Here is a 16,557-nt window from a genome sequence, read left to right as displayed (position 1 = left end):
GAGCGCCACAGGGGTAATATGAAGTAAAAGCCGAAAAACAACAGAAGAATAGGGAGTCGGTGACAACAAAGAAGACGATGGCAATGAAAAAGGGAAAAAAAAAGAAAGAGAATAATTAAACATTGAAGAAGAAGAAGAAAGAGAATAAAATCTGGAATAGAAGAAAATCAAAAGATGTATGAGAGGAAGAAGAAACAGATGTAGAGAAGAAGAAGAAAACGTGAAAAAGAAAAACTAGAAAAAAAGAAGTAAGAAAATACATAAAAAATAAAGAAGAAAAAAATAGGAAAAAAACAAAAAAGAAAACAGAAAAAAAGAAAGAAAGAAGAAAATGATAGAAAAAAAATAAAAGATAAAAAGAGAAAAAGATAAATAATTCATATTAATTTTAATTTTAGTTTGTGTTTCTTAATTTTATACACTTATTAATATTAATTTTAAGGTATTTAATGTTAAACAATAATTATCATAGATTAGCTTTATTTTAATTTTGTATGTATCAAATTGTTGATTTAATTCTTTTCGATTTCTGACGTAAAATAATATTTTACGTTTCAATGAAACTCTTCGGTCCGCGCAAGGCGCAGACTAAACACCTAGTTCTATATAAGAATATATATTTGGACTCTTCTCGTTGCAAAAGTTTTGATTTGATATATAATTTATCATATTAAAATAAATTTGATTATGATAACAACATGTTATATTGTGGGTTAAAATTTACTGAATCTTACCTGTATTTTTTTACAAATTAAGGATATTTTTTGTCGTTTATTTATAAATTTAAGGATAATCTTGCAAAAATAATTATTTGGAGGGTTCTCTTGCTTAAAATAAAGAAGACCACGCCAGTTGTAAAAGCACCACCGTTTACAGTAAAAAGGACTTTCCGACAAAGAAAATGAAATCAATTTTTATAGATTTATGCAGTCCTTTTGTTTGATTTGAACCCCCACCATAATATTTGGTCAATTGATCTCTAGATTCTTGGCACAGGGAAGCATCGCTCTCATTAATTTTGGTATAGACTAATTTGAAAGAGGCTATATATTAAATGCACACCAAATACCAATACATATATAAATTTATAACATAGATAATTCGGTTGACCAAAAAATTAAAATAAAATAATTATGATTTCGAAAATCTTTTTGATAGCACCGCCTTTGTGGTGTGATCCATAAACTTATGTATTAACGTGTGTCGATGTGTGTACAATTTAGTTTCTCCGATAACTATTTAGTGGAAACGCCTTATCAATACTTAAACAACTGAACACAATGTTTTCTTCGTGTTCATATGATTAGTTCCTCTAAAAATTATTAGTAGAACTACCTTGATAATTTTTAACCCAAAAATCTTGACAGATCATATATAATGACCTTTTCACACTTGTATTGACTATTTATGCATTTTAAATGTGCATTTGACAGTGCAAGACAAGGAGACATAATGCTGGATGGTTCATAGACCAACAATACATTTAGAATGAATCCATTGATTCAATTCTCTTCTTGGATGGATGGTGATCGTGATGGTACTTTCTATAAATACTTATTTCCTACCTCTCCTATTCCCTCTCACATTGGCTTTACTCGGGTCATAGTGTATATGAATTCGCAGGTAATCCAGGGGTTTCAGCTGAAGTCACTAGAGATGTGTGTTCGTTAGCTAGAGTGATGACTGCTACTATGTACTTCAACCAAATTGAATATCTTAATTAGATTCAGTCTTTATGCAGCTAATTTTATCAAATGTTGGTAAAATTTATTGTATTCGTATATAATCACATTCACATATATAATAACCATTAGATTCATATCTAACTACTTGATTCATATCTAACCACTGGATTCATATCTAATAACCATTAGATTTATTTTGCATAGTCTATATATATCTCTCATTTTTCACACTTTTTCAAACCACCTTACTCTCCTTCATTTTCACTTTAAGTTTTTTTTTTCTTTAAATTTATTAACGAAAAAGATGGATCAACCAAACTTCAATACAAGTTTTTTGGCATTTTTCTATCCTCTAATATATATTCTTTTGATGATCTTTTTTTTATTACCGTCTTTGTTGTATCCCACAGAATATTGAGGTGTTTGAAGAAATAACTTGTTCGATAATAATAAGTAAAAAATTTGAAAATGTCTTATCAATATTTAAAGTTTAAACCTAAAAATGAACAAGAAAACCAAAACAGTTCTTTTTAAAAACACGTCGACGTTTTTCTTCGTGTTTATATGATTAATTTCTCCTATTATGAATTAGAAGGAATACCTTAAGTAATTTTAAACCTAAAACCGATCAAGAAAACCCAAAAGTGTTTTCACACTTATTTTGAAGTGGTGGACCAATTTTAATGTGCATGTGACAACACAAGACAGAGAGACATAATGCTGGATGTTTCATAGACCAACAATACATTTAGAATGAACCCGATGCTTATTATACATGTTATTATTTTTAAATAAAAAAAAATTACTCCCTTCGTTTCATAAAGAGTGTCGTTTTAAGGTTTTATTTTGTTTCACAAAGAGTATCGTTTTATATTTTCAATGTAAAATTTTATACAATATTTCAGTTTTAACCCTATTAATTAAATGTATTTATTAATATTTCAATTTTAACCCTATTAATTAAATACATTTATTAAATAAAAATAAATTATTTAATGTATTAATAAGAGACAAAATTGTACTTTTAATAATTTTCTTGTAAAAAATGTCAAAATAACACTATTTATAAAACAACAGAGAGAGTACTAACATTTGAAATTTTATTGCATAAAACAGAGAGAGTACTAACATTTGAAATTTGATTGCATTTCAGTCTTTAGACACCTAGAAATGACATCACTAATTCAGCATTCCAAACATTACGCTTCTTTATTTTTTATTTTTTCCAAGTAGGCTAAAAAGATAAAGATAATACAAATCAGGAAATCTTAAACTATTTATTTACATATTATATTAGGAAAAGGAGATAAATATTCAATGGACAACAGCTAAAAGATGCCTCTGTTTTCCTCTGCACTAATATCGACAAAACTGAAAAGACAGAGAAAACATTGACACAAGACCACACTACATTGCTACTACAGATCCAACGGCCCACAAATTTTCTCCGGTTTCCAAAGAATACCCCATGAAATACCAAATCACCCCTCAGGACCCACCACCGCCCGAGAAATTCTTACCGTCCGTTTTATATTCTTTGAACGGCCGGCGAGAGCGAGAGATAGACCTCACATTGTATTGAAGTTTTTCCAATCCTAAACCCTGGAACCACCGTGAATGCGACACGCGGCTCAGATTCCGGCGAACCATCCGCCGCCGGGAAAAACGCTTCTTCAGCTACGCTGTTCATATACACTTCAGAGAATCTGCAACCTTTAGGTACTCGAAAGATCTCAGCTTCAGTTTCAAACGAGAAAGCCAAACAATGCAGAAGCCATATCCTTTTCGCCATTTCAAGAAATCCAGAGCATAAACTCGTCTCCGGGAATTCACCAGCAGAAATTTGATTTCTCAAATGCAAATGGCCAAAGAAAGCTTGCTCCATCTTTGGATGTATAAGCTGCAAGTACTTGATCCTGCAAAACCTAGCGAACCTCGATTTAGGCCGTGCCTTTAAGTAGTCCTTGGATTTCATCGACCTGAGTTCTATAAACCTCTCAAACAACATTTCCCTCTCTGCTATGCTCTGTTTCTTCTTCTTCTTGTAGCTTCTTGATTCTGTTGAGGTGGAAGTTGAGAAGTATGGTAGATGAAACGCCTCGAACATTACATTGGAGACAAAGTGTTCGAAAGTGAAACACTTGTGGTCTTGCTTGTAGTAGAACACACCTGGATGGATCGAATCAGCTGCCATTGAAATATCCCATCCCGCGACTTTCATTTGCTCGATCATTAGCTTGACGAATCCTCTGATGGATTTGACAGTGTGGTTCAGATAAGTAACGAAATGTGTTGGATTTAGCGCTGATAGGTGAAGATTGTCTAAAGGATTGCAAAGTTGTCCGCTTTGATTAAGTCTCTTCTCTATCAACTTGTTCTGCTTCATCGATTCTTCAAGCTTCTCTCTCAGAAACAGAATCTCTGAGTCTTTGAGCTTATACTGAGACTCAAGCTTCTTCCCCATTATCTCATATGTTTTCAATAGACTCCTCAGCTCTTGAATCTCTGCGAGAACCAGAGTTCTCTCGGGATTCGGATCCGCCTGTTTCTTCAAGAAACATTGTTTCAGCTCAGACAAAGACTTGAGCTCTGCTACCACCAAGTTGTCTGATTTTTGAATACCAATTGCGTCATATGGAGACTGACAATGCTGTAGCTGCGCATAACCTGCTTTGATGGAAGAAACCGAAGCAAACAGCTTCGCAAGAAGAGCCTCCAATGCCAGACTTCTTTCATACTCTTCCTCAAGCTTGTAGAAAGACTCGGACAAATTCGCATTCTTGGAATCGAACTTTATCTTCTTCATTTCCTTTTCTGGAGCAACACCCGTTAGCTTATGAATGTTAAGAACTTTAGCAAACGTGCGTCTGATTTTACCCTTGGGAGCAACACCCATTGGTTTCACAGTCTCCATCTGCAGATCATGAGACAACAGTACCAAGAACACAGAACGAGATCAGACAATAAAAAACACCGCAAAAGAAATCAAAAAGCAAAGGAAAGAAGAATGAGACTTGTAATTATGAAAGTTTCGATACATAAAAGAAAAAGAGTTGCAAGCTTTAATACTTGGATCAAGGACCGTTAATGGAGGGCCACAAGATTCTCTGTGTAAAATTCTTCAAATAGGACTTGCTTTATGTGAAAAACTATCCGATAAAGCTCAATGTAAAAAGAATGTTTCAATAAAGGGAGATCTAGACATAATATTTAATTAGATGCATATATACAAGAAATACTTTTTTAAAAAATATTCATCAAGAGTCGTGAAGACTTCATGGTTCATGCTTAGAAAATGCTTAGAAAATGCTTAGAAAATGTTATTTTCTAAGAGCAAGTCCATCAGGAGCTCTTCAAAGGTTCATGGCACAGGTTTTTAGACGAAATATAATATTCCTCTGTTTAGAATTATTTGATGTTTAAGGTTTTTGCACACAGTTTAAGGATTTATTTAATTTTTATTTTTCCTATACTAAAAATATTATTTATAATTCATTTAAATATCATTCAACCAATAGAAAGACAATCTGCAGAATATAAAAGGTCAAAAACTATAAAAATTTATTAAATTTTACATTGAAAAGTGAAAACATCAAATAATTCTGAACAAAAAAACCTTCTAAAACATCAAATAATTCTGAACAGAAGGAGTAAAAAAATAAGAAAAAGGATAGAGGTTCATGGACCAAACTCTTCCCGACGAACCTGAAGAACCCAGGTTCATCACACGTGGAGCATCCTGATTAGTCCAAAAAAATAATTTTCGCATTTAAAAAAATAGAAAAACAAAACCAAAGGTATTATTATATTCGGATGAACCTCTGAGAAAGAGGTTTCTGATGGACCTGGTCTAATTGAAGGAATAAAGAAACAAGCAAGTTGTGTGTATACCATTTCTTTTTAATAATGAAACCAATCTAATTTTTTTTTCCCTTCTCATTATTAAATTTGTGGGGCTATTTAGTCAAAATGTGCTGCTACATACAGAACCAAAAAAAGTCTCGGAAATGAAACCAAGATAATAAATAAAAGATTGCACCCTAATAATCTCTGCAAAAGCAACATGACTTATGCAGAATAATTCAGCAGAAACATTTTAAAAACCAGAACAAATCTGAATTACCATGTAACAAAAACCTAATAAGAAACCAGTACAATCATTATATACTATAGTGCCTTCAAACCCTATTGTGAAAAGAGTACAAACCTTAAAACCAAATGTATGGGTAAAATTTTGATTTCTAACCATTTGAAACAACAGGACAACCTCAAAGCCTGACAAACCCACCAAACACATTTAGTACAAGCAGACACAAGACCCACAACCTATGTCTCATTGTGATTCTAAACGCACTACCAGCAGCGGTCTAGACGCTCTGTAGGTAACCAAACAGACCCTTAAGGCATTTTCATCCACACAAATTCCGAGCTCTTTGATTTGATAAAACCTACGAAACTTTTAAAAAGAAGTTGAATGTTAAAGAGTATTTATGAGACCTACAAATTTAAACATAACCAGTAAAACACTGAGATTCAGATTTTTAAATCAAAGTTTGATAATTTCAGAAGCAAGTTTCTTCATACAAACAAACTAACAAAGTCAAAGGTTGTACCTTGCGAAAGTTCCAAGCTTTTTTTCTGCTTTCTCTTTGTTTATTTTTGAAGTTCTCACTTCATTGTAAAGTAAATCTGAAGAAAGAAAACCTCTGCTTAAACCCTGCAGCAGAGTAAATCAATCCAAACAGAAATCAAAAATCAACCCAAGAATGAGAAAAACAAACATAGAACCGAGATGAGACAAGAAAAAACTTAAGAAACAAGATGAACAAAAATCTAAAAACTTGTTTTTGGCTGTAAAAGGAAGTAAAAGCTCTAAAACCCTTTTTTGAGAATCGGCTATATATATAAAACTGAACAAAAACAATTAATGCGAAAAATTTCGACATTATTGTTGTTAGCTAACAACAATGGGGATTAGGCCCACGGCCAGCGACATGAACCTTCCATTGCAATAATAATTTTAAAAGTAGAAAAATAAAAATTAACACAATAATGGAATCGAATCATTCACCAGAAACCCACATGAAAGTTAACAAACAAAACTCTTGATTGAGAGGAATAAAAATAAACACTTACCAAATTAGATCTCTCTGTTCTTTTTAGCCTACTTGAAAAAATTACAAGCAATAAACAGATTCGTCAAAGGCAATAAACGAAAGAGGAGAGAGAGTAAGAGGCTGATGAGAGAAAAAATTGAGAGCTGGAGGAGAAACGGTCAGAGAGAGAGAGGAAGAGACGATTGATTGAGTTTTAGAAGAAGAGAATATTGAAATGACCAAAAAGGGCACAAGACAGAGCAAAGTAAACTAAAGCAGAGCAAGCATTGGGAGTTTCAATTTGTGTTTCCGAAAGTACCCTTAAAAGCATAGGGTATTTACACTGACCGTTGTAACTTCGTTTACCGCGAGATCTCGAGATGCGCGAAGGGTGTTTTTGGTCATTGTAGTAAATACTATCGAATTAGAATATTTGTAGCCTTATGCTATTGTTTTGAATTTGGTTGAGCTGGGCTTATGAATTGGAATTCAGCTAAAGCGTTACGAAATGGGCTCAATTATGGGTCGAACGTACTCAAAATTTGTCAAACTTGAGTTATATAAGATTCTTTGAAAATTATGTTGGCATTGTTTGTATAATGTCGTAGTTCTTTGAATTTTAAGTCGATCTTTTTGTAAGTTTCCCTCTTGTCATGCCAAGTCTTCCTTGTTTGGACCATGTTTCCTTTTCTTTGAATTTTCGGCTCTAGAAAGTTTTTTTTTTTATTATCTATCGGCTTTTGTGTAACTTTATTTAGGTTTCGGATATCAATATAATCCAATAGCCAAAGAAAAATAAAATTTTCTTTAAAATTACAGTAGTAAATGTATATTTTTCCTTTGTCAAAGTTCTTTGTCTGATTCATATTAAATTTTCCAGTCTAAAAATAACTCTTGATTTACTGTTTTTTATTTTACATTTGGGGTCTCTTTTCTGTCTTCTCATTTTAGACGCCAAATACTAAATATCATGGGACCAGTTGATTGCAAGTTATACCAGTATGAACGAGTTTCGCAATCTGTCCTAACTCCTAAAATTGTATCGTAATTGACTAAGAAAAATATTGCAGAAAAAATAAAATTGACTAAGGAAAATGATTGCAGAAAAATAAAATTGACTAATGAAAATTGTGACAAGAGAAAAGAAGTCAATTACAGTTTACGTACAAAAAAAGGCAACTACAGTTTTAAAAATGACTAATATACAATCTGCATATACTGTACCTTTTCGATAATAGTATTTGAAATCGGAAAGAGGAACAGATTTTTGACACTAAAATAAACCCGAACTTTTGTTCTTAATCCTAATATTAATTAATTTAAATGCAACAGTAAACAATCTTTATAGGGTATATCTACTAAGCTACCAAAAACTAACACACTACAATTATTTCATATCATTATACTTGGAGAAAGCTTTGACTAAACTTAGAAAGAAAATGTATATATTCCTTAATCAACCATAAAGATTAAAAAAAATTTCTTAATTTGTTAACTGTAGTATAACTAGGTCCATATGTCCTTTGTCCTAATGAATCATTCAACGCACTATCTCCTTCTTCCTTCTTCTTGTCGAGAGGTCAATGATGCCAGATTGACTTGCAAAATCTCAAGATTTGAAGATTACTTCAAAAGAAGCATCTCCAGTAACTAAGCAACTTCAATTTTCATGGATTCCTCAGCTCCTAGTTCTAAACTTTAATGCCTCACAGTCACAGGTACGATACAATTCTTTTTTTTTCCCCCGGCTGATCCTTGTTTTCATACTCTATTGAAATTATGTTGCTTTAAGTTCTGTAATTGAAAATAAAAAATGAAAAAAATGCATTTTGAGTTTCTGGGTTTTCAAATTTTTGAAGTTTGATTGCTTTAAAGTTCTTAAATTTTCTCGTTCTCTCCTTGAACAAAATCTGTGTTATGTCTATTTGTTTCCTTTCTAACTAAAACCCAAATCAAGCTTTGAAATTTGATTAAAAATTATATGAAGTTAGTTAAAATGAGCCGTTTCACACATTGTTCGTCACGTTCATCGCACAAAAAAAAAAAAAAAAAATCAGATCACCATTTTAGTATTTGTTCACAATCGTTTCTCCAACCTTCTTTCACGTTTCTTCTCTCTTCCAATCACAATGTCTTGAAAATTCCGTTGTTAAGATTCGAAAAAACCATCTCTTTTTGAGAAACCAAGCTACGTTTTTAATTTGTTTTGTTTTAGCTGGCTGCTTGGCATCTGAGTTTAGCTACCTTCTCTTTTAAGGCCATTGAATCTCAAGATGAGTGTGAACCGGCGAAATTGGCTCAAACATGGATCTAATCTCAGATTGGTGGTCTTAGTACTTTGCTTGGTTTGTGATGTTGGTTATGGTCAATTTGAGGACACCAATGAGTTCGAGGATCCGGCTGTTCTTCCGCTCGTTACGCAGATGGTTTATCGTAGGCTCTCTAATAGCACTGCTGCTCTTAACCGGGAGTTCGGTACAAGAGCAAAGTTCTGCGTCAAAGACCCGTTAGTTTTCTTACTCCTTAAAACTATGTTCTTGCACTTTCTTTCCTTTTCTTGGTTTCTAATTCTGGAACATCAAATGTTTCATTTCTGAGCTTACTATATTGTTTCTGAGTTGATATCTTCATTTGCTTAACTTCTGGTGCTTTAGGTGAAATGTGTTTGTCTTAGTTTATAGTCTTGAGATATGTTTGCTCAGATTGTTCCTTCTTTTGAAATCATAATCTCAGGGATGCTGATTGGAATAGAGCTTTTAATTTCTCCACCAACTTGAATTTCTTGTCTTCTTGCATTCAGAAAACCAAAGGTACAGGCTTTTTACTCAGTAGGAATCAAACAGCTTACGAATTGGACTTCCATATCTTTATTTTGTTTGATTATCATTGTTCTTGGAGTTTATCTGCTGACATAAAGTTCATACCTTTGTGTGTTTCTCTAAAGCTCGAATTTTTTTTTTCCGGGTTTGGAACAGGTGATATGGGTAGGCGTATCTGCACTGCAGCAGAGATGAAGTTTTATTTTAATGACTTCTTCAATAAATCGAGTAACCCGGGCTACTTGCAACCAAATGAGAATTGCAACTTGACTTCGTGGGTCTCTGGTTGTGAACCTGGATGGGCCTGCAGTGTTGTCGACCAAACCGAACAAGTCGACCTGCAAAACTCCAAAGAGTTTCCTGTTAGAACAAGAAACTGTATGCCTTGCTGCGAAGGGTTTTTCTGCCCCCGTGGCCTCACTTGTATGATACGTAAGTAACCCTTTAAAGCCTCTTTCATATACATTATATGGTCTAATGCTATTTCTAAGTTTGTGTTCTGTTTTGAAAAAAGCTTGCCCTCTTGGTGCCCATTGCCCTTTAGCTACCCTTAACAAGAAAACAAGCTTATGTGAGCCGTAAGTTTTATTCATTTATCTCATCTTGAATATAGATTCTAGTATGACACATGTGATATTATTTCTGGATAAGGTGTTGAAATGTCAAATCTATAGGTATACTTATCAGTTGCCACCAGGAAGACCAAACCACACTTGTGGAGGTGCAAATGTATGGGCTGATATCAGAAGCAGCAGCGAAGTATTCTGTTCCGCAGGATCATATTGTCCAACCTCCACTCAGAAAGTACCTTGTGATAGTGGGTATTCATTTTCTTGTCCCTTTAAAGCTCTGTTGATAAATTATCCTGAAACTTTTGTTACGTTTGTTTTTGGTTTAACTGGTTATACTTTTATGTTGATTCAGGCACTATTGCCGAATGGGGTCTACATCTGAGAAACGTGAGTCTGATTGTTTTTGTTGTGCACATAACCATTTCCATCTGCTAATCTATTAACTTCTTGTCTTGCAGCCTGTTTTAAGCTAACTTCTTGCAATCCCAACACAGCAAACCAGAACATGCATGCATTTGGGGTTATGGTTATTGTAAGTTTTTTCTTCAGTTATTATTAGTTATGAGTGAATATCCAAGATTTAAGCTTGTTTACGAAGAGAGATGCTTTCAATTTTGTTTGTGCAGGCTGCTGTGAGTACTATACTACTCCTTATATACAACTGTTCTGATCAAATCCTAACAACGAGGGAGAGGCGGCAGGCTAAGTCAAGGGAAGCAGCTGTGAAGAAAGCAAAGGCTCATCAGAGATGGAAAGCTGCTAGAAGTGCTGCTAAAAGGCATGTGAGTGAGATCCGTGCGCAAATAACTCGGACGTTTTCTGGTAAAAAAACTAGTAATGATGGGGATACTCACAAGATGTTGGGTCCTGGGAACTCTTCTGAGGTAAGCTTGTCCATAAATTCAAGTCCTGCGAGTTCCTCTGCTGCTCATTCTAGCTACGATGTCGAGGATGATGCTGCAGCCGCAAGAAGTAATGAAAGAGCAAGTGTTGAAACAGAAGGAAAGAGAGTAAAAGGGCATAAGGTCAAGAAATCACAGAGCCAAATCTTCAAGTATGCGTATGAACGGATCGAGAAGGAGAGAGCCATGGAGCAAGAGAATAGAGAACTTACCTTTTCAGGAATAGTTAACATGGCTACTTATTCTGAGATGAGGAAGAGGCCTCTCATGGAGCTTTCTTTCAAAGATCTAAATCTTACATTGAAATCCAACGGTAAGCATCTGTTGAGATGTGTCACGGGAAGCATGAAACCAGGGCGTATCACAGCCGTGATGGGTCCATCAGGAGCAGGAAAGACAAGTCTTCTTTCTGCTTTGGCTGGGAAAGCCGTTGGATGCAAATTGAGTGGTTTGATTCTTATAAACGGGAAGCAGTTATCAATCCATTCATACAAGAAAATTATTGGTTTTGTGCCACAAGATGACATTGTCCATGGAAACTTGACAGTTGAGGAAAACCTTTGGTTCCATGCTAAATGCAGATTACCTGCAGGACAATCAAAAGCTGACAAAGTTCTTGTGGTTGAGAGAATCATCGACTCTTTGGGGCTACAAGCTGTGAGAAGTTGTTTGGTTGGTACCGTAGAGAAACGTGGAATCTCTGGAGGGCAGAGGAAACGAGTGAATGTGGGTTTGGAAATGGTAATCGAGCCTTCGATATTGTTCTTGGACGAACCAACTTCAGGCTTGGATAGTGCCTCATCACAGCTTCTTCTTAAAGCTCTTCGTCATGAAGCCCTCGAGGGAGTCAATATTTGCATGGTTGTTCACCAACCAAGGTAAATCATAGTTAATGTTTAGTGGAAATCTCTTCAAGTGTCATGAAGTTTTTACTTAATCCATAAATGTTTTCTCTTTATTTTCAGTTACACTTTGTTCAGAACGTTCAATGATCTTGTTCTTCTAGCCAAAGGTGGCCTTACTGTTTACCACGGATCGGTGAACCAAGTCGAGAAATACTTCTCGGGTCTTGGAATCAATGTACCTGAACGTATCAACCCTCCTGACTATTACATAGACGTATTGGAAGGAATTGTGGTTTCAAATTCGAATTCTGATGTTGGCTATAAAGAGCTTCCACAAAGGTGGATGATTCACAACAACATTGCTGCTGAACTTGAGACGAATCCAGACGTTGAGAACAATTCGAACGATAATGCAGAGCAAACGTTTGTGAGAGAGCTGTGGGGAGATGTGAAGAGTAATCTCAGGCTGCGTCGTGATAAAATACGGCATAACTTCTTGAAGTCGAGAGATTTGTCCTACAGAAGAACCCCTTCTATGTGGCTGCAGTACAAATATTTCCTTGGAAGGTATACTTCTTTATATCCTCCATTACTTAATTTCTTGCGGTTAAATGATTCTTGGATGTTCTTGATTTCAGGATAGCTAAGCAGCGAATGAGAGAAGCTAAATTACAAGCTACAGACTATTTGATATTATTGCTAGCTGGAGCTTGTTTAGGATCACTGATCAAAGCAAGTGATGAGAGCTTTGGAGCTCCTGGTTATACCTACACTATTATCGCCGTTTGTAAGTTTGGAAACTTCTTTCTCTCTGTACATGTTTTTGAGAAGTTTACTTCATATTCTTATTGGTCTTTTTGCTTTTTTTTTTTTTCTCTTTTGCCAGCTCTTCTGTGCAAAATAGCAGCTTTAAGGTCATTCTCACTAGACAAGTTACATTACTGGAGAGAAAGTGCTTCGGGGATGAGTAGCTTGGCTTGTTTTCTTGCCAAAGATACAATAGACTGTTTCAATACACTTGTCAAGCCGTTAGTATATCTCTCCATGTTCTATTTCTTCACGAACCCGAGATCAACGTTTTTCGATAACTATATCGTTTTGGTATGTCTCGTATATTGTGTGACTGGTATCGCATATGCGTTGGCTATCTTCCTCCAACCAGGCTCTGCCCAACTGGTGAGTTTTTCATTTCCCTTGCAAAGACAAGATTTTGATATCTCTGCCTACTCTTAAACTTAAGACATACTTCTCGGGTCTCTTTTGCAGTTCTCTGTTCTTCTTCCAGTCGTTTTAACACTTGTTGCAACTCAACCGAAGAATAGTGAAGCTATGAAGATCATTGCTGATTTATGTTATCCAAAGTGGGCTTTGGAAGCATTTGTGATTGGAAATGCTGAAAGGTATGATAAAAAAACATTACATTTTCCTGCCTGAAAAGCTCTGTTTTTAGCTCCTATATGTATATATCGGGTTTTGGGTTTGGGTTTCAGGTACTATGGAGTATGGATGATTACTCGATGTGGATCGCTTATGAAGAGTGGTTACGACATTAATAAATGGAATCTATGTATAATGATATTGATTCTCATTGGTGTGGTCACTCGTAACATCGCTTATGTTGGGATGATTATACTTCAGAAGAAATGAAGAGAGGCTTTTAAATAATCCGCTTTTAGTGAAGCTTCGAGGTAGGAGAGAAGATTATAGCTTAATTTTGTTGTACTAATTATGTGTTACGTCAATATTGGCATGTTTATTTAGTTTAATCTATAGGGTCTTTCCAAAAAAACCTTGGTCTGTCCTTAGATTTTGGCATAGAATTGAAACTACAACTTGGCCAAAAACTTGTTCAATCTTCTTCTGTATGTTGAAGTTGATTATGTTTCTAATCAGTTTTTGGAGTAAAAGGTTTTATTTTTGTGAACAAGAGAAAGCTTAAGAGTTAGCTTAAATAAGAATCTTGTTAATTGCTTGTGAGCAAGAGAAAGCTTAAGAGTTGCTTAAATAAGAATCGGCACTTTAACGCGATTTGCTTGAATGTACGTACGTAATGAAACAAGTAGCATCCAACGCAACGGGCTAACAAAGCACAAATCCTTCAAATACAAACATCACTTAATTATCCAACGGCTACCATGAAAATATGAGCGTTGGATTAATTGAGCTCTCTCTTTATAATCTTTGGTTTGGTGTGAATCATTTGTATTTGATTGTTGCTGTACATGAATTGGAGTTATTTCGCTTTCATAAGATTAATGTATATAGTTAGCACTCAAAGTTTTAGATTAATTTGGCGATAATTCTTTTCCATATTTCACCAATCAAGTAAATGTAAATTTTAGTAAATGTAAATTTTAGATTTCCTTTATATAGAAAAATAAAACATAGTAGTGGCTCTATCGTTGTCTAATGGAATTCCGTTCCCTTTTTAAAATTAGATAATTAACGACGTCTAACTAAAGGTTACCAATGAAGATTATGCTATTGTTTTCTCAAGCTGATTAATGATTAAGTTACTTTAATTGATGATCATTAACAAAGATTAAAGTGCACACACAAGAATAGATTCTTCAATCCAAAGAATAATTATAATGACATGGCGAATTTTGATTGGTGAAATAGCATTGGCTCGCATTGGATTTAGAACCTTTTTGAAGCTGTGCTTTAATTGAGAAGACAGCGAAGCCAAAACCACTTTTCCTTATGCCCGCAAAAACAAAAAAAAAAAAAATCAGACCTTTATTTATCAACAACATCACAATAATGTCACAATCATCAACACCGATCCACCGTCATCTTCAACTCGGTCTTGATCTTCTTCTTCTTTCTACCGACACCTAATTTTTTGGTCTCAACATTCGAATAATCTCTCATTTTGCTTTCTTCGATTTGCTTTCTGAAAGGAAAGTTTGCGACTTTGATTGACTTCCGATGAAGCTTCGACAAACCCAGGGTTTTGTCTGAATCATTGTGGTCTGTTTGTTTCCGAGAGATTTTTGTACTTGAAGGGTTTTAAGAAGAAGAAGCAGCAGAGAACATAAATGGGTTGTGCTGGATCGACACAGTCGCAAGGAGAAGGTGTGAGACCTCTCTATTATTTTACTCGAAATCTCTCTTAGTTTTATCGCTTTACTTGTTTTGTTTGCTGGAATTAAGGGGAAATATATCAATTTTTCTGTTTCGTTGGAGAAAATTAAGATGCGGATCTTCTATTTTTAGATGACGATAAGAGAAACCCTTGTTGTGTAATCCATACTGTTACTTTGTTTGTTGACATTAGGGTTTAGGTTCTATCGAATCTGATAGGGTTAATTTCCGTGGTGTTTTAGTCTTCTGTCAAATTTTGACCTCGATGAAGGATTTTGAGTTGGACCAGATAAAACTAGTGTTCAGATGCTATGTCTGTGTGTGTGTTTCCATGTCTATGTGCATGTATTATCCCTCATTTATGATTGGCTTATTCTTATGGAAAGAAACTAATTGATGAATCTACACCGATAAGGCTAGTTTCTATGAATTGATTTCTTTTTTTTTTATCCTAATTGAGCACCAGTGTTATGAATGCATGGTTGATGATAGACATAGAGATCCATAAAATGGAGAATTTGTTTGTTTTATTGTTTCATGCATCAGGTATAGATAATTTTGTTGGTGGTTACAGGATCAGTGAAGAAAATTAGGAAGCCGAAACCATGGAAACACACCCAACCGATTACAAAAGCTCAGCTTATGCAACTGAGAGAAGAGTTTTGGGACACTGCTCCTCACTATGGTGGTAGGAAAGGTAATTGATACTCATCTCTTTTGCTTGCCTTGTTTCGGTTTGTGAGTGGTGCTTTCGTTTTATACCATTGTTTACAAGAGAAATTAAGGGTTTGTAGAAAAAGGGTAGGAGGGAGGAAAAAAAACAGAGTTTTATTAGGGCCCTACCGGATTCGAACCGGTGACCTATTGATCTGCAGTCAATTGCTCTACCACTGAGCTAAGGACCCTTTCTTGTTATGAGGTTAAAGAGTTTTGGTTTTTGAAACATTTTCTCCCCATAGAAAAGTTTGATGCCATGGAACTTCCAATTTAGATTGTTTCAGTGTATAATCTATACCACAGTGAGGGATTCATTGAAATCACAGATCCAGATTTATTTTCTGTCAGAAAAGTTATCTGCTTTGTGTTTTTCTTTTTGGCGGTTTGCATCTGATCTTAATATCCATTTGTATGTATCTTAAACTCGGTAATGGCAGAGATATGGGACGCACTTCGTGCTGCTGCTGAAGCTGACATATCTCTTGCGCAAGCAATCGTTGACAGTGCAGGAGTCATTGTTCAGAACACGGATCTCACAACTTGCTATGACGAGAGAGGTTCAAAAATTGAAACTTTTTTGCTCTTGTGTCGTGATAGTTCTTCATGTTCATATTAGTTTACATACTCCTAACTAGTACTGTTTTTTTGACCTGCAGGTGCTAAATATGAGCTACCTAAGTATGTTCTAAGCGAGCCTACCAACTTGGTGGAAGAAAGTTGATTAAGATCAAGAATATTTTGAAAAGACGAGAAAAAAGGGAGAAGCAAAAATGTAAATCTTGTGTGTAAGTAGTTACATTAGGATTCTCTGGTATTGTCTGTTTAACACTTAAA

The 16,557-nt window shown here is 34.9% G+C and overlaps 3 protein-coding genes and 1 non-coding gene across 7 annotated transcripts; 2 read left to right on the top strand and 2 right to left on the bottom strand.

The window, feature by feature from the left end:
• Positions 1–2,868: 2,868 nt before the first annotated feature.
• On the bottom strand, positions 2,869–7,074 carry LOC18010898 (protein GRAVITROPIC IN THE LIGHT 1). 4 transcript variants are annotated; one of them, XM_024150190.1, is made up of 4 exons: positions 6,822–7,074; positions 6,299–6,402; positions 5,893–6,141; positions 2,869–4,599 (listed from the first exon to the last, which is right to left on the bottom strand). In XM_024150190.1, the coding sequence occupies exons 3-4, from the start codon at positions 5,980–5,982 to the stop codon at positions 3,214–3,216; spliced, it is 1,476 nt and encodes a 491-aa protein (XP_024005958.1). In that variant the 5' UTR covers positions 5,983–6,141; positions 6,299–6,402; positions 6,822–7,074; the 3' UTR covers positions 2,869–3,213. The 4 variants fall into 4 exon arrangements, with proteins under 4 accessions (XP_024005958.1, XP_024005960.1, XP_024005961.1 ...); XM_024150192.1 differs by having other exon boundaries at positions 6,012–6,141; XM_024150193.1 differs by having other exon boundaries at positions 6,043–6,141.
• A 1,232-nt stretch (positions 7,075–8,306) lies between these two features.
• LOC18010897 (ABC transporter G family member 24) lies at positions 8,307–13,808 on the top strand. Its single transcript, XM_006392730.2, has 14 exons — positions 8,307–8,499; positions 9,039–9,287; positions 9,515–9,591; positions 9,757–10,032; positions 10,115–10,178; positions 10,275–10,421; positions 10,525–10,559; positions 10,631–10,704; positions 10,799–11,952; positions 12,040–12,486; positions 12,558–12,706; positions 12,806–13,095; positions 13,186–13,319; positions 13,410–13,808. The coding sequence occupies exons 1-14, from the start codon at positions 8,483–8,485 to the stop codon at positions 13,564–13,566; spliced, it is 3,270 nt and encodes a 1,089-aa protein (XP_006392792.1). The 5' UTR covers positions 8,307–8,482; the 3' UTR covers positions 13,567–13,808.
• An 826-nt stretch (positions 13,809–14,634) lies between these two features.
• On the top strand, positions 14,635–16,554 carry LOC18010768 (ubiquitin domain-containing protein 1). The gene is made up of 4 exons (XM_006392729.2): positions 14,635–14,997; positions 15,581–15,703; positions 16,161–16,280; positions 16,380–16,554. The coding sequence occupies exons 1-4, from the start codon at positions 14,961–14,963 to the stop codon at positions 16,442–16,444; spliced, it is 345 nt and encodes a 114-aa protein (XP_006392791.1). The 5' UTR covers positions 14,635–14,960; the 3' UTR covers positions 16,445–16,554.
• Positions 15,840–15,911, bottom strand: TRNAC-GCA. The gene has a single exon. It is a non-coding gene; the product is annotated as a tRNA-Cys (tRNA).
• Positions 16,555–16,557: the final 3 nt, after the last annotated feature.

This window comes from Eutrema salsugineum, unplaced genomic scaffold, assembly GCF_000478725.1.
Source record: "Eutrema salsugineum unplaced genomic scaffold, Eutsalg1_0 scaffold_7, whole genome shotgun sequence".
Classification (NCBI taxonomy): Eukaryota; Viridiplantae; Streptophyta; class Magnoliopsida; order Brassicales; family Brassicaceae; genus Eutrema; species Eutrema salsugineum.
This window is presented reverse-complemented; position numbering and strand designations above follow the sequence as displayed.